This window comes from Bactrocera dorsalis, chromosome 1, assembly GCF_023373825.1.
Source record: "Bactrocera dorsalis isolate Fly_Bdor chromosome 1, ASM2337382v1, whole genome shotgun sequence".
Lineage (NCBI taxonomy): Eukaryota > Metazoa > Arthropoda > Insecta > Diptera > Tephritidae > Bactrocera > Bactrocera dorsalis.
Genome location: NC_064303.1, coordinates 2,668,654 through 2,692,452, shown reverse-complemented (window position 1 = coordinate 2,692,452; position 23,799 = coordinate 2,668,654). Strand labels below are relative to the sequence as shown.

The following is a 23,799-nucleotide window of genomic DNA, read 5'->3' as shown; positions in this document are numbered from 1 at the left end:
TGTGAGTATGTGTGCCTTCGCTTAAGCGAATTTTTCTCACCTATTCAGCGCTTGACTATTTTCTACGCCACGTCTTCACTTTATTACTACAGAAATTATCGCTTCTTTCAAGTCTTCGCGCAAAACAATAGACTTTTCAACACGCTTCGCTTCAGTCAACAAGTCATGAGCCAAGGAAGATGTGCAAACACACACCGGTCTACACATATGCAAACACTTGCTTAAGCAACAATCAGAAAACAAAACTTTTATTTACATAGAGTGAGACGCTTTTTACGGAGGAAACTGTCGAAATCTGTCTCACATGAGAATATTCTCACATTTCCAGTGTTGATTAAGACGCTGAGGTTTACAACCGCTTTCGGCGCTGATTGAAGTGCCGATTAGCGCGGAAGCCGCAGCGAAAGATTTGCTGACAAAATAACAGACTCACATATGCTTAATTATATGGAGCAGCGTAAAGAGATTCGGAAGGAATTACTAGGTGCTTAAAGTTGGAGCGCAAATAGTGCATTTCATTGATATTTCAGACCGGATAGCTGGTTGAAAGTTTGCTTTTTTACATCCATAAATATTTGTATGTATTTTATGATGTGCTCACGACGAGCTTTGAAGCGTAGAAGACACAAATTAACACTAAAATTATGCAAGAGTAACGAGTTTGAAATGAGTACCATCACTTAGCGATCTACGCTGGCTTTTCGTCATCCCTGACGTTAGCTTTAATCACCGGATTGAGTAAACCATTAAAATATGATTTATTTAAACTCTTTCTATCGTCACTTTAAACAAACGTCTTGAAATCGTCTCCCAAAGAAATCAAGTTTAGTAAATATTTCATATTTTGTCAAGTCGTGAGATCTCAAACGGATTGCTTTCAATTGTTGTTTCCAGGTGACGATATTCTCTATACGTCAATGGTTTAGTAGGGGATCCTCTTATCTCACTTTATACCGACGGGTCCAAAATGCCTAGTTGAGATGGCTATATACTCCAAGAAGGTTGACATATCTCAAAAGATGCTAGATGGAAATACTAGGTATTGAAAAGGCCTATAGAGCGATTCCTCTTTTCTCAATCTGTACGAATCCAAAATGCCTAGTTGGGACGCTAGTGGAAGTACTGGATATAGAGAAGGCCTATGGAGCTGTACTGCATAACTATGTGAAAATACAGAAAGTAACTAAATACACAGCGAAAAAGCTGGTCTTGTCGACACTAAAGATTAAAAAAGTCAAAAATTGCAGGAAGACTTTAGGCTAACTGTCATTCAGACACAGAAGCATTTTTCACAGCGCAAAGGCAGACGAGTGGGCAAAGGAGCTTCTCTAGATGAAATCGAGGCGAATTCGTGCTTGGCGACTTTAACGCCAGGGTGGGCAGAGAAGGTATCTTTGCTCAGCGGTCGTTAAATACAGGCTCCATGATGAAATATCCGAAATATGGTTTTGTGTAGTACTAGATTCCAGCATAGCAAAATTCACCAAGTAGTTAGTCTAAGCTGTCTCCGGATCGAAAAGCCACCAACCAGATCGATAATGTTGTGTTAAACGGATCCAGTGTTTTAGACATTTATACGCTACGAGGTCCTAATATCGACTTGAATCACTATCTTGTTGAAGCCAAGATACGCACCCGCCTCTGTATAGTAAAAACCCGCTCGTCAACAAACACAAGGAAGGTTCGATATCGAGAAGCTGCAATCATAACAGATAGTCGAACGATTTCGACTCGACTTGCACTTCTGCTCTCTTAGAGCACTCGCCAGCAACTCGGTATAAGGGAACTGTGGGACGGCATTTCAAGCTTTCATACAGCTGCAAATGAAAATATAATTTTCGGAGAAGGAAAAAACACTTGGTAGCTCTCTACCGAGAGTTGAAGAGGGAAGCGCGACGCATTGACATTTAAGAGGCAGTGCTGGCTAGGTCATGTCACCCGAATGGATGAAAACACTCAAGCTCTGAGTATTCGAGGCAGTACCCGTAGGAGGAAATAGAGGAAGAGAAAGAACTGGCTACACTTGAAATCTTCTTCGCCAATGAAGAATATTTTTGCTTCATTCTAGGAACATTCCAAACATATGGATTCAGTCTGAAGATTTATCAAGCAAAAACCAGCAGAGTTCTTCGTAATTATCTATTGAAACACAACTTATGAATATTTGCCCGGCACTTCTCTAAGTTTTTTTCACTGTGATAAACAAATTACTGGTATTAAATAACCATGGTTAAAGCAAAATCAACTATATAAGTAATACAAATTCATATTTTTTCTTTGGAATAAAATTGTCTACTCAAAAACCACATTTAGCTGCGGCGAGTAAATGAAAAACCACAAAAGCCATTGACGTATAAATTCTTCCCGCTTTTTGTATGCAAATTCGGATTTGATTTAAATATTTTTTTATGTTGCCTATCTCTACAAAGTGCATAATAAAAGTACATATGTATATGTGTAAAGTTCAATTGTATGCTGAATGTCAATGAGCTGCCGAGGAATGAGAGACCGCGAAGTTCCCAACATTGGCCGCAATAAAGCTGAGAATGGAACTAAAGCGCAATGTAAACCGTGTGCAAAGCAGCGTTGGTTTATGACTAAATTAGTAATCAAATAATTAATAGCTGTAAAAAACAGTTGGAAATTCGAAATAGATAAGTGAAGAGAACAAAGCAAATAAATACAGACATATTTTAACTAGGCTAAAGTGAAGTATGACAGTTATTGGGAGATAAAAAGTGGATTTGACAACAGTTGAGACAAAAGAAAAAAATATTCAGTTCACTGGGAGTGATTTAAAAAAATTTCTAAGTTCCCAGAGAGATAAAGTGACTTATTAAAAAATCAATTTCCGTTCGGTGGCGCCAGCAAGCTGTCAAATACATCATGTATTGAGGATTGCTTCAACGTTACACAAGATAAATATATACACATATGTATGCGAAAGACAAAGGAAGTATCAAATTTGTTGCAACTTTTTTGTTGCGTACTAAACGCATAACGCAATAAAAAATGAAAAAACGGAACGCACCGCAAATATGTATAGGCCTTGAGGACACTGCTGCATAAACCCGGTCACATTCTCACACACGTTGCAAATATGTGCGCACAAGTCGAGTCGCCACAAAAACGGGTTCCTGGAACAGGTTGTCGATCGCCACGATCTTCTGGCACGCAAACTCAGCCAACCAACCAGCGTCCACCAACCCGTTTTGCTAATTATTTTTGCGTTGCCGCTCACATGTTTCCCTTATTTTTTTGCACGCAGCCACCGAAATGTCATTATCCTCACGTGAACACTACTTAATGACAGCTCCGCCGCACATCTTACAGCACACCACATGAGCGCTGACGCGACTGCCACCTACCATCGCGGCGCTGCTTTCTGTTCTCTCTCTCTCTCGTTCTAAATTGCCGGTTTCTTATGTGGCATAAGCCAGCTAACTAGCCAACTATGCGGTCGGGCCGGCTGTGTTACGCATGAAGTAAATTCTTAACTGCACTCGGCAGAACACAAATTGTTGTATGTGGCAGCAACAACAACAACAACAAGAAAATTGCATGTGGCAGCAAATTGTGTGCAACGTGGCCTAGACGCATGCAACATGCAATGCAGGCGGTGCATATAGCGGCTAACGTTGCATACAGAGACATGGCGTTGCCAGCTGTAGTTACAAAATTGTGTTTTTAAAGAAAAATATAATAGTTTTGTGGTTGTATTTTTATGAAATGCATTAATATTTTTCTGATACAAATTTTGTAGCAAAAACAAATGCGTGCATGTGGCAGCTTCGCCAACTCATTGGCGCCTGTCTAATTGTTATTAGCAACATAAACGCTCATGGCTTTTACAGCTATGCGCGTGCTTGTTGTTCTTCGCGTGCAACATAATAACTACGCGGAATAGCGTTGGCAACGATTGCAGCAGCGACAGAACGAGAATGCAGTCATCCTAGAAATTGTTGCATGCCACAGTGAACGTGTAAAAAACTGCATTGCGCGCATACATGCAAACACGCAGGCAAGTGTGCATAGATGCGTTCATGTATTTGGAAAGAATATTGTAAAGGGTAATGTGGATATGTAGAATTCCAAGCTGTTACTTGGCTTTATACAGACAATATTCCCAAATGTTGGATTTTATTTAATAAATATAAAATATTTTATGATATATTATTCTTAAATATTATCTTTATCTTTATATATTATTTTTTGAATATTTTGAATGTTATATTTATTATTTTTTTTTTTCAACTCCAAACAAATTTATTTTTAAACAGTCAAAAAAAACTTAAAATAATTTATTTTACGGAAAAAAGTTTCAGTTATATATATTTTTGTTATTTTTATTTTTAAATTTTTTTATTATTTAAGATAATACACAATATAGAAAAATTTATCAAAAAATTATTTTAATTTTTTTTTATTATTTTGTATAAAAAATATTGGAAAATATCATAAAATATTGCAATTTATATATTTTTTAATGTGGCATATGAGGAATATTATGTTTTGATTTTTTGAATTTTTTTTATTTTTTATTTTATAATTTAAATTACTGCTGTCCTTAGGTCAGACGCACTAACGTTTTTACTTGTATAAATAAATTTTTATATTTATAATCATGCCTGTCCAAAATGTTTTTTTCTCGAAGTTCGAATCTTGTCCGTAAAATATTTGCTCATATTTGGTTGCGAAAAAATAACTGTACATTCGAAGATTCCAGAAATGTATATGGCAATCACGAGCGTTTTCGGAGTGTCATTGAAATAGACGCACTTTACATTTCTTTGTCTTGCGTAAACAAGTGCAGTTATTTCTATTGAGGATGTAATAAAAATAAACAAATAATTGTTTCGAGCCATATTTAAAGTATAAATGGGAAAAGCTACTATTCCGAGCTTATTTGAACGTGAAAAAGTAGGCTTCCTTCATTCCCAAGGACTATCTAATTGAAACATTGCCAAACTGACAAAACGTAGCTGCAGAAGCGTTGATATATACATATGTATATTTAAAGGATCCAGAGGCATATGGAAAACACTTTAAAAGAAAAAAGCACTATCTGAACAATCAGTACGCAAAATTGTTAGAGTTGCTTCAAATTCGACTAGGTTTGCAGCTAAGTTTAAGGAATTAGCTGCTAATTAGCTAATTTATCTATAAATACTCTAAAAATATTTTTTTATTTTTAAATACATTTTTTTATTATTTTTTGTAAAATATTATATTTCTTTTTTATATAATTTATAACTTTTTTAGTTTATTTTTTAATATTTATTTTATCTGATTTAAATGATTATTTTTTATACAATGTCATTTATTTTTATTGTATTAAACTTAAACTGTTTTATTAATTTTTATTTCCGCCTAACAGATTGTTTTCATATATTGTATTTTTTGCTTTCGCAAACCAAATCACTCAATTAACACTAATCGTATAATAATTATTGTACGATAACAAATTTTACCCACAAATTTCTTGAGATTCACATTTAAATTAATTCAAGTGTGACTGCTCCTTCCACATTTAAAGATTGCAGAGGCGCTCCCACATTTGAATATTTTTTGTCAGCAAATCACACACACACCCACATTAACATACACACAGCACCAGCTGACACACTTTCAAGCACGACTCAAATGAAGCCGAGGAAAAAGCTGATACTGATATCTGAAGTAAAACACTCCCACAAAATCTTGCATTTGTTTATAAACAAACGGCCTCTTTTCCATAAAAACGAAAAAAATAAAATTAAAGAAAAACGTAACACAGCAACAAAAAAGTATGGAAATATTTTTGGCATTTTACGTTAATTGCGTTGCAAATGCCAAGTGCCATAAGCGGCCAAAATAAATTATACCAAATCGAGACAAAACATCTGTGTAAAGAGAGCGCAAAAGGTGACATCGCGCGATATATAATATGTTTTAGTGTGAGTGTGTGTTATATATTTGAAAATGTATAAACATTTGCCTACAAAGTGGTTTTCGCCATGTTTTTATTAAAAAAGAATAATAGTATTTTTTTGTTTTTGGTTTTTGTTGTAGTTGTGTATTCATTAGCGCTTGATTCCTGTCGCATTGCCATTTTAGAAAATCATATTTATAGCTAATTTTCTGAATATTAAATGATTTATTCATAGCAATATTACTCGTTTGCGTGGAACGAGACCCTTTAAATGCCCATTTCTGGAAAGTGGAAATCAATAAATGTCAATAAAAAGTGACTTTTCATGTTGTTGCTTATTAGTTGAGCTCTATGTTTCGAAATGATCGTAAAATGGAATATGCTTTAAAAATAGAAATGAGTGCGCAGTTACAGAAATATTTATTTTCACGAGCTGGGTTCCTCACAGTGTAGCTTAAGTTAATGTAAACTCTCTTCAAGCTCCTTCTTTCTTGGTTTTTTGTCTGGAGTCAGCGCATCTTGAAAATGATTGGCACGTTTTTAGATTTTTACAAAACTTTAACACAATTTCGCAAAATGAACCTCCTATTTAGAATTTATTCCAGAAAATGTCATCAAAAGTAAGACTAATATCCATAACTCGGCTGTCTACTAGCGAAAGAAATTTCAGGAACTGCTAACCCAATAATGGGTTATATCCACTTGCAAGTCAAATAAAACGTGTCTTTTGTGAAACTCCAGGAGGAGCTCCGGTGGGGAAGATTTTTCTGCATAAAATTATATTATATGTAAATTCCAAAGCCAAAATAATTTATTTATACAGTGGATGATTATGGCTAATGGCCAAAGAACTAAAAAAATTTTGACTCTTAAGAAATGCTGTGTGAATTAATTTTACGAATTTTGGTTCGAAACACACGTGGCGTTACAGTCCGTTGTCTGACTGACGGAATTTTTTTTTTTTTCATAATTATTTTATTTATTGTATCTGATTTTTCTTAAAGCCTAACAATAAGTAATGGAATTTAAAATTTTTTTGGAAAATAAATTTTCATCTTTTGTGGAAAAGTAAGTATTTTGTTCTTCGAACTTCGAATTTCGAACATAATATCTATTATACATACATTAGATATGTGAATACATCACCCGGATGGAACCATAAACTCATTTAATGGTAAGAAAAATAATTTTTGTTTACTGTAAGTGACTTCAAAAACCCAACACCCACATAAAAATCGAAAGTTTCTGACACCTAACGCAATAATCTTGCAAATTACTGCCAAACACAGCGTACTTAGTACAAAAATATAATAAGTAGAAATATATGTACATATGTATGTATATATACCTTTATAGAGGTGTGTTGTATGCATGCTTCTGCAATTGTAAGGCAATTTTCTACAAAGTAACTATGAAATTACTTTCAATTTTCTGTGCAATTTGAAAAATCTCATTGTGTGAATTAGCAAATTTAATGGGTTCGAAAACTGAGTCATTTTGTGTCACACCGAAAGATAGCTCAGCTACAATTGTTCATTGTTAAGGTCCAACCAAGTTTGTGTGTATGTTGGTAGGTTTTGAAGGAACATTAATCAGCTGCAAAACTAGTTTTGCAAAGTCACTGAATATGTTTATGTATTTATGGTTGTATGTGTGTGCATATTTTTGTGTTTGGCTATAAGCTGGGGGCATTGTTTGGCAACTTAATTAAGACGGACATTTATTTTTTGGCAGAATAATAAAAAAATATATGAAAAAATAATAATTATTAATGAAGACTGTAAATGAAAAATATTTATATTAAAAAAATATGTAGAAAATATAAAAAACTTAAATAAAATCAAAAATTAAAAAAAAAAAAATATTTAGAAAATATAGAAAATAAATAAAGTAGAAGTATAGTAAGAATAAAACAAGCAAAAACGCTAAGTTTGGCTGCATCGAAAATATAATACCAGATATTTGATTTGATTCTGATCATACGGTTTATATGGCAGCTATAGTGATTCAATCGGAAAAAATCCCATGTCAAATTTCAGATATGTCAAGCAATAAAAAAGTTTTCCATATAAGCACTTCATTCCGATCGTTCAGCTTGTATGGTAGCTACATATATGTTATAGTTGTCCGATCGGAAGAATTTCTTTGGGGATCATACTTTTGCTTTGGATAACCATTCATGCTGAATTTTGTTAAGATATCTCGTCAAATATAAAAGTTTTTCATACGAGGACTTGAGTTTGAGGAGTCAGTTTATATGACAGCTATATGCTATAGTCGTTCGATCTGAACAATATTTTTGGAGATTAGAGCGATGTCTTCAATAATAGTTTATATAAAGTTTTGTGAAAATTCCTTGCCAAACAAACGACTTTTCGGTACAAGGACTTCACTTCGATTGTTCAGTTTCTATGACAGCTAAAAGCTAAAGTGTTCCGATATTGGTCGTTCCTACAAATAAGCAGTTTTTTGGGGTGAAACGATGTATGATGTTTAGATCGATATCTCAAACACTGAGGGACTAGTTCGTGTATACAAATGAACGGACGGGCATACAGACGAACACGGTTAAATCGAGCTGAGTTGATGCTGATCATTTATATATATACTTTATAGGGTCTCCGACGTTTCCTTCTGTATATAAAAACTTCATGGCACACTCAATATATCCTGTTTAGGGTATAAAAGCGTCTAGAAGTTAACACCAAAATGTGTACTATTTTTTAAGTGTTAATTAAGACACGTTCCGCTGTCCACGCCGAGACACTTTTTTTCCGAGGGACTGCCGAAATGACAGTGGTGGACGGCTTTTAAATATTTTATATATATTTTTGAAATATAATTATATGTATTAAAGAAAACAACACTAAAAAAATTAAAATATAAAAAAAAACAAATATTTAAGTTAAAAAAAAAATTAATAAAAAATAACCCCAAAAAAAAACGAAATTTAAGAAACCAATAAAACAAAAAAAAAACGAATAAAAGAAATTTAAAAAAATTTAAAGTGTGTTGACATAAATTAATGCCATAAAAAAACAAGTTCTTAAGTAAAAAAACAATAAAAAAATAATAATAAAAATGTATAATACCATAGTAATCACAACTTCTACTTACTTATTTGACATTATCGCTTGAAGATAACGTAAAAAATATCCGTTAGTCGCTAGTATGAAATCTCATTTGGGATATCCGTTTCGTAAATCCACATAAAAATGCTTCCAAAATGATAGAAGTGTTTTTTGATGGAATATGAAGGGTTAGAGTTTTATTTCAATGCCAAGTGCTGTTGCTGAAGTTGATGTGATGTTTAGAACTCGCTTTTTGAGATTTTTTCAGATTTTCGCAGTGCAGGTGTTTTAGTTAAAGTTGAAATTTAGTTACTTATGTTTAGTTGAGACGGTTAGTGAAATACTCTTATTGTTTAATATTATGTGAAGTTTTGAAAATTTAAGTTATGAATGGAAAATGTTGAATTAGTACTGTTATTTTGAAATTTTATTTGTTGTAACTGCAAATTATTTGAGGCCTTTCACTTATTTATATAAAGCATTGCTGACGAATTTGCGTTTGCACACACCTCGAAATGTGTAATTAGCACCTTTTTCATTTCTTGCAGATATTCGTAAATGCCAGCCAGCGGTTTTGAGACGCAATTGCTTGCACAGACGGCCAAATTTAGTGACTGAGCCAGTTGAGGAAGACTACACAAGCGATTTAGCACACGAAATAATGGCAATAACTGTTAATTTGACATATGGAAGTGTTGTGTATATAAAAAATAAGCTTAGCACAAACTTAGTTTAGTTGTTATACAAAATAATTATTATAATATTCACACTTATTGATATATTTTGCACATTTTTTAGTTTTTTATTTACATTTTTTTAACGATTTATCTTTGCTTTTGAGCTTTGAAACACTATTCTTCACTTATTCAATATTTTCTTATTGGATTTCTCACTTCTTAAACAATTACTTTTATGCTTAAGCGTCAGCACACGGATCTGTTTAAGCATTTTTCTGCCTCGAACACGTCGCTTTCAAGATTTATGTACTATATGCACTATGTATGTGTTTGCTTCGTGCTGCATGGCACTCTCGTACCCGCGCTCGCGCATTCTATTAGATCTAAATACAAAATTAACTTCGCGGCTACGCGGCTACGTGTTCCGAAAATCAAGTTGCGCTTAAGTTCAACGTTAAAAAGTAACTGAATTCCGAGTAAACGCTCGAACCGCTGAGCACTGCATTGGTAAGATCGATCGTACGCTGAAACACTCTCCCGGCGCGGCGCGACGCGGCGCACTTTCTTAACACGAGACTTACCTTGCTTCAGCTGCTACGGGCCGCCCGAAAAGACCGGCTTCAACAAGTCTAGGCGCGTTGCCCGCTTGTTGGCTGCAAAGAAAGACGAGCATAAGACAATACACAAACACCAACACACCGCAACATTGTTACCTTGCACTTCCCGCGCGGGTCCCCCGTATGTCATAATATGCTCAGTTGTGACGAGTTGGCTGCTGTCTGACTGGCTTTACCTGTGGCTCCGCGCACACCTTTGCATTCGCAACTGTGTTCGTTCGTGTTTGCGCTCAAACATGTTCGTTCGGCCTCAAGCGCAGCTTTGGTTTTGTGGTCGTGTGGGGCTTTGTGACACGCCAAGAAACTGGTTGGTTGGCTTAGACGAAAAGCGGTCGTGTTTAAGTGCGCCACACATTGGATATTCCTGATTCTTAAGCATAATTCTTGCAGTCGGTACGTGCCACACTAATAGCCATCGTGGCTCACGAGGTACGAGAAATCGATGACATTGACTTTTTGGTAGCTACATACATACATATGTGTGTGTGTAGATGTTGGTGTGAGAAGAAAAAAGCAAAAAAATGATAAATCGTTAGAATCAAAGAAGCAGTCGGTAATTCGCTTGAGTTTGGCCCAGTCTTAGCCAAAGGCAATGACACGGCAAAGACTTCGTTAGCGTAATGGAAGAATTAATATAATGGCAAATAAGAAGCTGAGAGCATAACTTAATGGACTATGAAGCTGTATGAAATTGAAGTTCATCAAACAAATTTTGAATATATTAAACTTAATTGAGATAGAAAATACCTCATAGCTGTACAACGGTTCAGTCTTATAATCAATATTGAAGGATACGATAATTAGCAACTCTGCTTTTACCTATAGGAATGGACAGTTCGAACAATGAGCTGGCAAGCACACATTCTCAAGCTATATCCAGACATTTCAAAAACCGTTATTGAGAAACGACCGTGGAAATTTCATTGCCTACTAAGATCTTCTAAGGAGAATCGTCCGTAGAGATTTAATTTCCTTCTAAGATCTCACCAACCACTTAGTATAAAAATCGTGCATTAAGATGTCATTGTCTCCTGAGATCTCACCAATCGCTTCTAACATTATGGTTTATATAATAGTAGTTCCAAGTTAGACAAAATGATATACGATTTCGAAGTTATGACTGTCAACAGTAATGTGGGAGCCCAGTCGCGAGTGCGACGACTGTTTGTTTGATGGCGGGAGATAATTAGTATTGCCCTCGTTCACTACCAGGGATCGCCTCAGATGTTACTAAGATCTAAAGGCAGGTTGAGAGATTTCGTATGAATATTGCGCTCTAGTCAGAGGAATAAAATTTTGAGGTATATTTAGGGAACAAGAATAGGTTAGGTTAAGAGGTCAATATTAACAGGGATCTCACTTGGACAGCTTAAAACTCTTAGATAAAGGATCATAAAACCTTTACAAATCGACAAAGCGCTTTGAGCCGATCACAAATTCGTTGAGCTGGCCAAGGTCAGTTTTGGATATGACTTCTGGTTCGCCGAAGGTAAGGCTGGACAATGGAGCAGAATATGGAGTATGAATCCATACAAATTTAACAACTAGCATCCCGCAAGAATTTTAGCACTACCGCATGACAGTCATTCACTGGACAGTGTCCAGTAAGAAAGGGGTGTTTATTAGTCCAATGCTAGAACGCAATGGAGATCCAACTCGGTTTCATTCCGATGTGAACCACTAGTTAGATCATCGGCTTTGCAGTTGCCAGTTGTCAGTTGAATTTACTTAACAGTAACATATTTCAAGATAATTCAATGAACCTCAAGCAAACCATTAGAACCTTGCTTTTACCTCACCACTACCAGCAGTTATATACGAAAAAGACATCGAAGAATAGCCTTTGTCTCGAATAGAGGAAACATAAAACCTAAAATGCGTAACGTGTAAGAATTTTAATAGATTTTTTCTGACCGCAAAACCAAAAGTAGATCTCCATAACAAATTACAGAATGAAACAAGGAAGGCGAAGAACGAAAAACAAAAATATCCACAGACCGACCGCATGAACCCAAGAGCAAAACAAGCAAACAAAACAAACCAAAAAAGTGGTCAAGCGAAGAGTATACCATATCTCTTATATATATATACATATATATACAATGAGAGAGATGAATTGCAACAGTTGAATTTATGGACGACACGTTGTAAGCTGTTCGAGGAAGATATGGGCAGCCAACCAACAACAACAGACAGCAATTTCGAGAACAAAACAAAACAGGTGATAACCAAATGCAATAAGCAAAGTATTTATGAGCAAGAAGTCAGAGCGAAGCGGTAAGGTCACGAAGACAATACAGAAGCAACGGTCATAATAAAAAATAAAGAATTTGTGTAAAAAAGGCAGACAAGTTAAGCAGCAGCTTAAGTGTATTGTAAGTTGAAACCCGTAAGGGAACACCGGTGGAAACTCGAAAAGGCAAGACAACTGGATAGCGCTGTAAGACGAACACAGACAGCGCGGTGTGCAGTCAGATCCTCAAGCGATCAATGTGAAAATCCCAGCAGTAAATTAGATTGTCTGATGTTAGCAGGGATCAGCCTTATGTCGGACAAAGATTACTTTGGCTTTTAAATTGGCTAACTGAGCCTTTCGAAATCTCATTTGAACCTCGACAAGCTATCGTGATTAAATGTAAGATAATCAAGTACAACTTTCCAAACTCCACAAATGGAACTGCACTTGTGAGTTATGAAAATTTATTCAACGAAATTTTTATGGTTAGGAGACCCTAGAACTATCAGATTCTGCACTAGAAAGTGGGATTGCTTGCAAAAAGTGTACAAGCCGTTCTACAACCAGAAGTCTATGAACTGCTGTACCCACAAAGTACACTCATATAATACTAGTTCTGAACCAGTGAAGAAGTATGTGGTAGGAAATCACTTCTGAACTGCTTTTTCCATGCTTTTTACTGCAACTAACGTACACTTCTTACAATAAAATTTATGCATGAATAGTAAGTATACCTGTACATAAGTACGCTCCCTTGTCGACCTCCTCAAATGCCATATATCACTGGCTCATTGGTGCAGTCAGTGGTAACAAGAAACGCTGTCGCCGCAAGGAACATCGCCAGAAGGTGTTTAAAAATGATACTACCAAAGATACCGGAGCGTTTTTATGCTAGTGTGTGTGTGTGTATGTGTGCCGTTGATTTCACAATAAGACTTTCCGGTCATTTGTTTTCTACATGCTACAGCAACAACGATACAATCGAAATCAAAGAATTCTTTTGTGATAATTAGGTAGACGATCTTGTGGATATTGCAATTGGTTACACTTGATTATAGGTGTAATAAGCCACGGTAATTGGTAATGAATGGCCGAGATAGCCAAGAAGAGATTAATTAAATATTTGCTAAGTATCTGTTTAGGGTGGCTCCTTCACCTAGCATCTTCGATTTTTTTCTTATCATCAGAAAGAATATGTAATTCATATCTTTCTTCTAAATATTTCGTTTTTTGGTTGTCAAGGAAAAATCTCAAAAGATTTATAATAATTATTATTAAAACTCGGTTTTATGGTAGAATTTTTTTATTATTATAAATTTAACATTTTCTCATCTTTCTGACAATATAAGGGTTCCAAAAAAAAACTACGCCGAATCAAGTTAATCACCTTGTTAGGATGTACTATAAAACGTACTCCAGGGTGTTTTGTATCGACCGGAACAAAAGGTCTTGCATCATGAGGCCAAGCTTTGTCATGATTGTCATGATAGTAGATGATTGCCTCATGCCTAGTCACAAATTTTTCGGCAATCGCTCGCTTCAATTTATGAGTTGTTGTCAGTAGCAGTCCATTAGTGATTAGTGATTTCACTGGACTTTTGAAGCGCGTAATATGGCACGCTCTGCTGATCTCACTAGATACAGATCATTACCAAGGCGTTATGGATATTCAGATGGTTGGTCAGGTCTCACCTGATTATTTGTGTCGTAATGAATAAATTTTTCATCACCTTTCTAAATCAATCACAATCCGATGCAAAAACGATTTCTTTTTGTAGTGCTCAAGCAGCTCTTTTGACATACAACTTCGTCTTTCAGCGTATCCTGGCTTCTATTCGCATGGCACCCAATTTGTTGCTTTTGAATGTATCCGGCTGTTTTTAAATGTTCTGAAATGGTAGCTTGAGTGGACTCCCAAATGATTTGTGACCTCTTCTTGTGTTTGGCAAGCGTCTTAAAAGAGTAATGTTTACAGTTGCTCATTTTCGTCGTCCGGACTTTCTTCGCCTTAAACATAAACTTCCACCTAAACACGATGACTTTCGGCGAAGGTTTTCTTCGTATTAAAGCAATGAAGGTGTTACATAGCCCGAAAACGGCTGTAAAAATACATATGTACTGGGTTCCAGGCCACAAGGGTGTTCCGGAAAACGAAATATCTAATGAGATTACCAAGAGTGCCTTTCGCTTGATTACCGACCCAGCTCATGAAATATGCAAGCCGGTGCCCAATGAAATTTCCGAAAGGGCTAACAGACGGAACAGGATAAGTTGGAATGCCTAAGGGCCATGCAGGATCGTCAAAATCATGGCTGAGGGAGCCGAAGCAAAATACACAAACTTCGCACTCGCATCCCTTGCAAGTCGTAAATAAATTTTAACACATGTAGAAAATGCAGAGAAATAGGTATGAGAGAGACGCTAAAATAGCTCCTCAGATTATGCCCGGCTTTATCTAGAACTCGACCAGGTATCTAGGAGATTCGCAGTTCAAGGGACTAGATGAAATATATTTACATATCCAGCCGTTCTTAAAGTTCGCGAAAAGCGTTGAGGTTCTGTATGACGAATACTTCAGATCAAATTAAACTGTACCTCTATCTCAGATTACTAAAGACCAGTGGTACAACCTAACCTAACCTAAAGTAATGAAGAACTCCCCGCCAAAACGCCCAAAATGAGTAACATATACGAAAGAAACACAAGGAAAGCTTTCTTTCCATGATCGGTATATTGGAATAATCAAATAATTATCACAATATGCCATCTCTTGACAAACCGCACGAATATAATTATACTACACGTATAGCCAAATATAAATAGTATCTAATGAAAGAATCCCATTTTTATTTAATTGTAAAAAATATCATATGTTTTACAGGTTCAGTATAGTATGAACTCAAATACATAAGTACTCAATATGTAGCAAAAAATTTGAGTTAATGCTGTACTGAACAAGTGGAACATTTAACACTCACTCTCACTAAATTAAAGACACGAGTATATATTGAGTGAGTGTTTCACTTGATCTTTGCGATCTTTTATAAACAAAAAATTATAATCCAAATTAATTCAAATCATTTGTTTAAAAATAGTTTGCGCAAATTTTTATTTATGTTAAAATACGAAATTATTTACCAACTCAACACAACTATAAAAAACGCTTACAATTTTCCAATCATGAACACCTTATTTCACATTACAAAATCCCAAAATATTAGAAAAATAGATATTTCAAACATTTTTGAAATTTTGCTTTCCATTTTTCAATGCCAAATCGAATGTAAAACTTTTCAAACGAAATCTTTCAGCGTTAATAATTTTTAAATAAATATTAAGCTTTTAAATCAAATATATTGTGCTTGTATTAGCTATTGTTGTGTGTGAACGTAGTATAAAAATTATATAGTGCACTTATTTTAACGGAAAATAAAAAAAATATTTGAATATAAATTCCTGTGAAGTTTTTGAAAGTGTCGTTAGATGAAACGGACTAAAATGTATTTTTATGGAAACACTTAGAGAAAATAATAAATAAAAAAAGGTGAAATAAGTACATATATCGTAAATCTTAAACCTTCAAGTCATGTGGGCAAACGATAAGCCGGACAGGAGCTTTGAGCTAAACTTAGCGCGCGGAAAGAAGCAAAGCAGCTGCTCACCAGGATGGATGTATAGCATCGGCGAGGCTTTTGTTGGCTTATCCGCAGCAGATGAGTTGCCAGATGGTAGGTGCCTTTATAGCATAAGCTTGAGCGCGTAAAAGTAGACCTTGGCAGCACTAAACAAACACTAAAACTGACTTAAAAATACATAGATCTCATTAAAAAGTTAACTTTCTTAAAGGTTACGCAACTAGCGTGGGTTTTGGTGAACGCTTTCGCAATGGTGAATTCCTGCCACTGTTTTCAGAGTACCCACTCTTGATTTATCTGCTCATTTTAGGGATTTTGGTAACTGTATGCGGGTAAGTGGCATTAACTTTTTAGCTAATTTAACTACTTTAGACTAATTTAAAGCATTGCATATGTCATATACCGTTGGCGAGTGGGCACGCCGCTCTATCGCTACTTGGACAATGAAATCAGTAAAGAGTTGAGCATGTGGTTTTGCATGTGCTACATTTTGGCCCTGATAACTTGCGTGTTCTTACTGTGAGTCACTTTATATTTTTCAAGGGGACTCACTCACTAATTTTTCTTTGACATTTAAGCTTTTCTATTGCTATAATGCTCACCGCTAATAAAAATATCCGCAAAACGAAGGAAGATCGCGCTTGGCGTCTGAAGCTTGCCGACGAAAGCATCAATGAAATCATAAGCAAACTGGAAAATGTCAATTTTGCACGCCCTTTGGAGAACGTCAATCAAATCTCGGCCAAATTTCACAGAGCCATTGAAAGTATTTGACTAGTTTTCATTTAAAAGCTTTCCTTGCAAGTTTAATAAAATTTTGTTTGCAGGAAAAGCTCAACCATATTTAGGCGAAAGCTTACGAAGCGTAGACAATTTGGATCTTGTGAACTACAAAAGTGATGTTAATGAATTATTGGAGACGTTCGCGCATTGTAATGCCTATATGCTGCATTTCTTGGACTGTAAGTAACCTCATTATAAAAAAAAGAGAGCTTACAAGCTTTTTCTCGCAATTCGGTATAAAGTCAACATATTACTACATAGCTTACCAACCCACATACGGCTTTGATTTTGACTTGAGAGAATTCTTAAGATTTTCTAAGGACAGTCTACTGATGAAAATAGTTTTCCGGAGTCACCATAAAAGCTCTTCAGAAACTAAGAAATATTACCTTAATTATTTTCAACACCGCTTTGCATTTCAGTCCTCACAAACTTTTGAATATTTTGACACTTCCTATTAGATATTTTAATTATCTGCTGAGTACTCGAAACCTTAAAAGTATTTTACCAAAAAAGTGTTCTAAATTTCCAGCTTGGCGCTACTATGACACAAACGCGACGAGATTTGCGAAGCTTGTGAATACCATGGAGAGTCGGAAGGCTTTGCAAGCGGTACGTAGAGTGAGAGAGGACTTCGCAAATGTCGTATACAAGGTAAAATCTAAAGATAGCCTTTTAAAGACATAAATTAATTTGCTCCAAATTTGGTCCGCCAGGTTATGCAACAAAATCGCGCATTCTACAACTATTATCGAGAACTTGAAACTCTATCTGACGAGATGCTAACGGAACATGTCAAAAATAACGATAGAAGTCTGGAATTCGCAAATACCATCGATAAAAATTTGCAAAATATTGAAACTAAATTGGAGGCACTTGGTACGAAAACCAAAACCAAAATTGTGTAATGCTTTCGAGAACTAACTTAATTAGTTACCTAAAACCGTCATTTTAGGCACTAGTTTGCAGCAGAGAGCAAATAAAATCTATGAACTTAAAGAAAACCTGCTTGAAGTCTCGAGCGGCGCTGGATATATCGAGTTTTCGGATACTCTGATAACCTTCGGATATGTTGTAAGCATATTAATGATGTTGGTAAGTATTATACGATTCTTATTTTTCATAAAGTTGATACGCTCTCGAAGACCTGGACTGATTTTTTATTATCGAAGTTTTATCGATTATTTTTCGTATGTGATATGTTCAATGTTTGAAACCTAAAACCCAGGAATATTTACATACATGAAGTATAATAAAGATATCCTTCTGACTATGCAGATAAGACCTTTGGGGATTGTATGTTACGACAAAACAAAAATTCGTTAAAAAGATTGTTAACTGATGGAAAGCGTCTCGCGGACAATTTACTAATGCATTGAACTTCGCAGTAGGACAATTGCTTTTAGTTTCGTGCAGCGAGGAAGCGTTTGAAGTTTAGATATATTACAAGGTTTTTTTCAAAAAAGTTGACGTAAGGGAAAAGAACCTTAAACTTGGTCTACTGCAGCCTTTAAAGAATGCCTTATTGGGTCCGAAGACTCCGAAGATTGTGAAGAATAGATAGGATTATAATGCCCTTGAGAAGAGGCAGGAAGCAGGCCTTTTTTAGCTTACTTAACTGATTCACTTAACACTGCTATCAGAAAAAATCACGGCTTTCGAACCGCATATTCATACAGCATTCCTTTCAGATAGTTTTCCTCGCACTTATATTCATGCCACTTTGGTACCTTGGCTCACTGTATTGCCGCAAATGTAAATGGATTGCAGGCATTTTGCCGCTGACGTAAGTCAATGTGGGTGAAATTATCTTTTGTTTCTAATTTATATTTTTAATTTTCTTGATATTCTACGCGAAAGCACTGCAGCTTTTATATTTATATTCTACCTGGTATTTGTGCTGACGATAATGTACTACTTTCTGCATGGAATGGTGGCAAAGGATGGCATATGCGATGGAAAGCGGTAATATGTTGGACACAATGATTACTGAAATTTAATATTTATCGAGAAAATATTTCCTTTGCAGTGCTCTCGATGCTGGCAGAGCCGACATTATTGACGATTGCATAATCAACTCTGCAATATTCGAAAATTACAGTCACACGAAGGCCAAAAGCATCTACGACACTAGCACGAGTGAAATCGAAGCAGCTTTGAAGGCGATTGAAACTCTGCCGCGGCGTGTGAAACGCGCCCCAACTACCAAACCGAGTGCCGCCGAGAAATTTGAGCGGTTTCGCATCAACAAAACTGTAATACAGGACATATATGTGGAAATGTTGAAAGTCGCCGTGTATGCGCCGAAAAACATAGAACCATTCGCTTTAATTTGGCACGCCAATCGGCTGAGTAAAGTTAAAGCTCTGCAAGAGCTCAATTGTACACATGCCATTGGCAACACTATGGCAGTGTCGCTGCACGGACAAGTGGCCAGCGAAATGGATAAATTATATAGAACCACATGGCGCGTCGAGGCATTGTTACAAGACCTACCCACACAATTGAAAGCCAATAGGGATGACACAGGAGATTTTGACGGCATAACGGAATTAACTAAAAATTTGCGTGCGATCTTTAATGCGGGCAAAGAGCCACTGAGAAGGATCATATCTCATTCAGCGGGCCCAAAACTTCCGACATGTAAATCCGTAGCGCAGCTCTACAAGTCACTAAAGACGCCGGCTTGTGAGTGCCTGGTGCCATCAATGGTAAGTTAGGAGAATTTGACAATTACACCCAGAAAGACACTGAATTAATCGTTTATGAATTTTATCGATATTTACTTTCGATAATGTTGCCTACCTTAAGGCGTTGATTGAAGCTGGTACGAAATCGATTTATTAGAGATTAGGTCTACTCTGTTAACGAGAGAGAGCGGGTAAGATCTTGGAAGAATCCTCCCCGGGGCGGAGTTTTCAGAGGGACCCGGTGCTCTGTAACCATTTATAATGTATTTGGTACCAATAAATTGTTGGACCGGCATCCGATATTCTCTGCGGACCCCGATTTTCTTTCTACGGCCTTGCATTTAGTACTTAACTAAACTACTAGTTTTTAAGAAATATAGACTAGACTAATAATTATTTTATATTAAACGCTTTCTTTGTACTACTAATTTCAGTTTCTATCTCCACTGTATTCTCACAACTCTTTTCTCCAACAGAATCTATACTGGTTTGGTGCATTCGTTGCGATTTGCTTGTTGCTATTGCTGCTGGCACTCATATTGTGTTTAGAGGAAATGATTAGAAGATCTGCCTTGTCAAATAGAGAATCAAGAAGTCGCTTAAAGCCAAGCAAATCACATCATAGCCATCGCGGTAGAGGATCTTCGCGAACACGAAGCTCTAGTCGGCCAGGTACAAGACATTCCACACGTAGCAACACATCATATTCTACACGCAACAATACACCATATTCCACACGCGCCGGTACACCACACTCCACGCGACCCAATTCACCCTACTCCGATCGCTTGGATACACCCTACTCCAGTCACGCCGCCACACCATACTCCACCCGCGCTACAACACCATATTCCAGCCATCCAGATACGCCATATACCTCCCGCTCGAACTCACCACACTCCAGCCGTCGCGTTACACCATACACAAGTCGACATGTTTCGCCGTACGCTGGGACACCGCATACCACACGCGCGAGAAGTAACGAACGAACGCCCACGAGAGGCACGAGTTTGGCACTAAAACATCCACCCGAAAATGCACCATATTTTGTGGACTACAGAAGATTTGGTGTAGACGATCCTTTTGTTCAACAATTTACAGAACGTTTGAGTCGGCGTGACATGTTGCCACGCCACCTACAGCGGCAGCAACAGCAGCAACCCAGTCATGGACAGCGCGATATGAAAGACAACTTCACCTTCGAATCATATCCGGATATGCCGGCTAAGCTACAGCAAGCCCGTTCACTTGAGCGTAAGCCCGATAAGCGTAAAGAACCGAGGAATGTGTGGAAGAACGAGGCATTTCGTTATCCCGGTCCTGGAGGCAGTGACATCAGCACAATGCTACAGTGCTTTCGTGGTCCTCGCAGCATATCAAAAACACTGGAACAACGTGGCCGTAGCCAGCCGAGTGAGAGAAGCGCAAACATACATCACAAAGAACCAACTCTAATAGCACAGCGGAGCACGAACGAGACATTAGTTGATGGGCCCACAACTAGTGGTGCGATACCAAAGATCAAATTGCCACCCGGTAAGGTGGGCATCGTTGTTTGCCCTTGTGGTTGTGGGAAGCCGTCGAAAATCTATGGCACCAAGCAGGACATAGAGCGTATCAGAAAGGCGGGAAAAGTTTGCATAGCAAAACGGGGGCAACAATTCAAAGATAAAAGATTAAGGCCACTCGCATCGGTTGTGGAATTGAAGGGCACAGAGGAGGGCAATGAAGACGTGGCTTAGTGGCGACTAATGTTCTTCAAAATATATATTTTTATGCAAAGGAAAGAAAAATCGTTGAAAATATACAAGACTTTACTTAAAAGACAATAGGTTTTATTTCAGTTATTCCCCAGCTGAAGCTTCACTTGAGATCCGCCAGCAGACTGGGGTCAATTAAATTTAGATTCGCATAAACATATTGAAAATCGAATTGTGGCATTTCGCGCTCTTGCTCTTTGATCGAGCGCAAGCCGATGTGTGGACGCAAGAAGCTATCGGCCAAGGGGAACCAACGCAGCTGCACGTCCGGCGCTCTATTCTGCTTAATGGCCTCAAGCATGCGCTTCCGATGCTGCATGTATGTAATGCGAAAGATTTTTATTTTTTTTGCCACATAATCAGCGTCCAAGCCATAACCCATAGCCGCGGCAATATCCTCGATAGCAGCCGCGCGCATTTCACGCGAGCGGTAGTCAGGGTCATTGAGATCCCACAGGCAGCGGTGTGCACCATAGAGACGTAAAAACTTCACTGAGTGTTTAAGCGACCATTTTCCTTCGAGCAAGTCGTCCTCGAGGCCATTCCAAATGAGTTTCAACGGTGGATTGCTAAAATTTTGTTGCTCCGCGGTGTAAGTGTCGTTGTTACAACTGCTATCCTCATTGTTTGCTGGCGAAGCTGGTGAAAAAATTTGGGACACGGCGGGAGATGACGGCGCACTTAAATATAAGGAGTCGTTTGGTTGATCAGTGTTATCAACAAGTGTCAAAGGCTCTAATGGTGGTATTTCATTAAGCTTCCGCTTGTTAGCCTCCTCCAAGTTTTCGTTGATACTAATATTTGGCAACTGCGGCGTCTCCAAGTACTCTTGTACCATGGGCCACCAAGCAAAACGCGGTTTGTGTTGGCTATCCAGTTTAATAGCTTCCATCTCCCGACGGTAGGTAGCCATAAAAGTTTCTAAGCGTGTGCGCAAGCGTTGCTTTGGCAATTGCATTGTATGGGAAATCTCTTCGAGCGCTTTTTCTTGCTGTGTAGCCTGTTGCTCTATTACTACGGGGTCGTTTATGTCCAACTGCCAAAGCAGAGGATAGGAGCGTAACAGAAAAATAAATTGCAAGGACTCATGAGTAGTCCATTTCCGTTTGACACTTGTAGATATTTGTTTAGTTATAGGCTTTGGTGTACCGACGTCCTCAGGTGAGCTAACAGTTGGGAAACATGTGCTATCCTGAACAAAGAATGAGTTTATGTTAACTGCACTATTTTTTTAAATTTCAAAAAATGGACAGTGGCTACGAAATGAAATTGTGTTTAAAGGACAAACGTGAAAGGAATAAATGGAAAAGGCCAAGATGCAGTACTATCAGAACTAATTTTTTTTGGTGCGTCATGAATGCATCTGCACAAAACTAGAATTACGATAATAATTACCTGGTCAAAATCATCTTTATTGTAATAATCATCGTTTTGAAAATTCTCATCATCTGACAGTGAAGTCAACACTTCCGGCTCAATAGTAAACACTACAGCATCTTCCAAATCTGAGTCACTATCAGCATCCTTAACGAAAATGTGTATATTTAAATAATAATCGTAGCAACACACATACATATGTACCTCTTTCTTTTTGTTTATCTCGGACTTAGGCACATTTCTCAGAAAGGAATCGGCTAATGCGAACCACTTGAGTTTCGTTTTTGCGCCTATGCCTCTGCGTATGCGCTGTTTGATGCGCCGTTTCTCGTATCTATAAGTGGCACGTAAGACATTGATCTTTTGCAAGACCTGCGCACAAGTACTACCTTCTCCCATAGCCGCTGTAATATCAATAAGCGCTGCTTTACGAAATTTACGATTCCGATTGTCAGGATGACGCGTGTCCCAAAGACATTGATGCGCGCCATAGAGGCGTAGAAGACGCATAAGTTGTTTTAGAGTCCATTTATCATTGGTAGGATCGGAATACAACTGTTGTGCAGACTTACGAAGTTGTAGCTGCTGGGTGAGAAAAATAATTGCGGTTAGGTTTTCCAAGGTCATTGTTTTTGATTTCACTTAACGCACCTGTTGAGAATCTGTTGTGGTGTGAGCCGCCGTTTGATCCTCATCACGGGGAATCCATTTCTTGACTGCGCCACGAAAAGAGTAGGAAGACATTCGCGTAAAGCTATAACAAAAACAAATAAGCAACACAAATAAGATTTTGTTATCACAAGTAATGATAAAATTTACATGTAATAACTGGCGAATGCAAGCAGTACTGGAAAAACTAAATTTGTGTATTTAGCTTTGAATCTGAAAATAGCTAAAATTGAGCGAATAATCAATTACAAATATTATAAATTATATTTACTACCAAAATATGTTTTTTCATCACTTGCTATTATCACTTGTTAACATTGTTCGTCGGCGGTCAATTTGAAAAACAAATAATCAAAGTGTTACCATATTCACA

At 37.1% G+C, this 23,799-nt stretch overlaps 3 protein-coding genes across 12 annotated transcripts in view; 1 reads left to right on the top strand and 2 right to left on the bottom strand.

The window, feature by feature from the left end:
* LOC105232472 (serine-rich adhesin for platelets) overlaps window positions 1–10,122 on the bottom strand; it is a 221,075-nt gene extending 210,953 nt beyond the window's left edge. Inside the window, exon 1 of one of the 2 annotated variants that reach the window (XM_049458687.1) lies at window positions 9,492–10,122. The gene's annotated coding sequence lies outside the window, so the exon portion shown is untranslated. Of the gene's footprint in view, window positions 1–9,028; window positions 9,470–9,491 lie in introns of those variants that run through there. The other variant, XM_049458683.1, reaches the window with a different exon arrangement.
* Window positions 10,123–15,774: 5,652 nt separating this feature from the next.
* LOC105232349 (uncharacterized) lies at window positions 15,775–21,462 on the top strand. Of its 2 annotated transcripts, XM_011214005.4 has the most exons (13): window positions 15,775–16,240; window positions 16,359–16,479; window positions 16,532–16,666; window positions 16,726–16,913; window positions 16,975–17,109; window positions 17,463–17,584; window positions 17,647–17,809; window positions 17,886–18,025; window positions 18,622–18,716; window positions 18,791–18,895; window positions 18,960–19,641; window positions 20,097–20,292; window positions 20,722–21,462. In XM_011214005.4, exons 1-13 carry the CDS (start codon window positions 16,099–16,101, stop codon window positions 21,360–21,362), a joined length of 2,865 nt encoding a protein of 954 aa, XP_011212307.2. In that variant the 5' UTR covers window positions 15,775–16,098; the 3' UTR covers window positions 21,363–21,462. The 2 variants fall into 2 exon arrangements, with proteins under 2 accessions (XP_011212307.2, XP_011212306.2); XM_011214004.4 differs by having other exon boundaries at window positions 20,097–21,462.
* On the bottom strand, window positions 21,417–23,773 carry LOC105232348 (uncharacterized). 8 transcript variants are annotated; one of them, XM_049446275.1, is made up of 6 exons: window positions 23,701–23,773; window positions 23,577–23,639; window positions 23,409–23,511; window positions 22,962–23,342; window positions 22,776–22,904; window positions 21,417–22,572 (listed from the first exon to the last, which is right to left on the bottom strand). In XM_049446275.1, exons 3-6 carry the CDS (start codon window positions 23,499–23,501, stop codon window positions 21,484–21,486), a joined length of 1,692 nt encoding a protein of 563 aa, XP_049302232.1. In that variant the 5' UTR covers window positions 23,502–23,511; window positions 23,577–23,639; window positions 23,701–23,773; the 3' UTR covers window positions 21,417–21,483. The 8 variants fall into 8 exon arrangements, with proteins under 8 accessions (XP_049302232.1, XP_049302236.1, XP_049302234.1 ...); XM_049446279.1 differs by having other exon boundaries at window positions 22,962–23,339; XM_049446277.1 differs by having other exon boundaries at window positions 23,698–23,770.
* Between the last annotated feature and the right edge of the window lie 26 nt (window positions 23,774–23,799).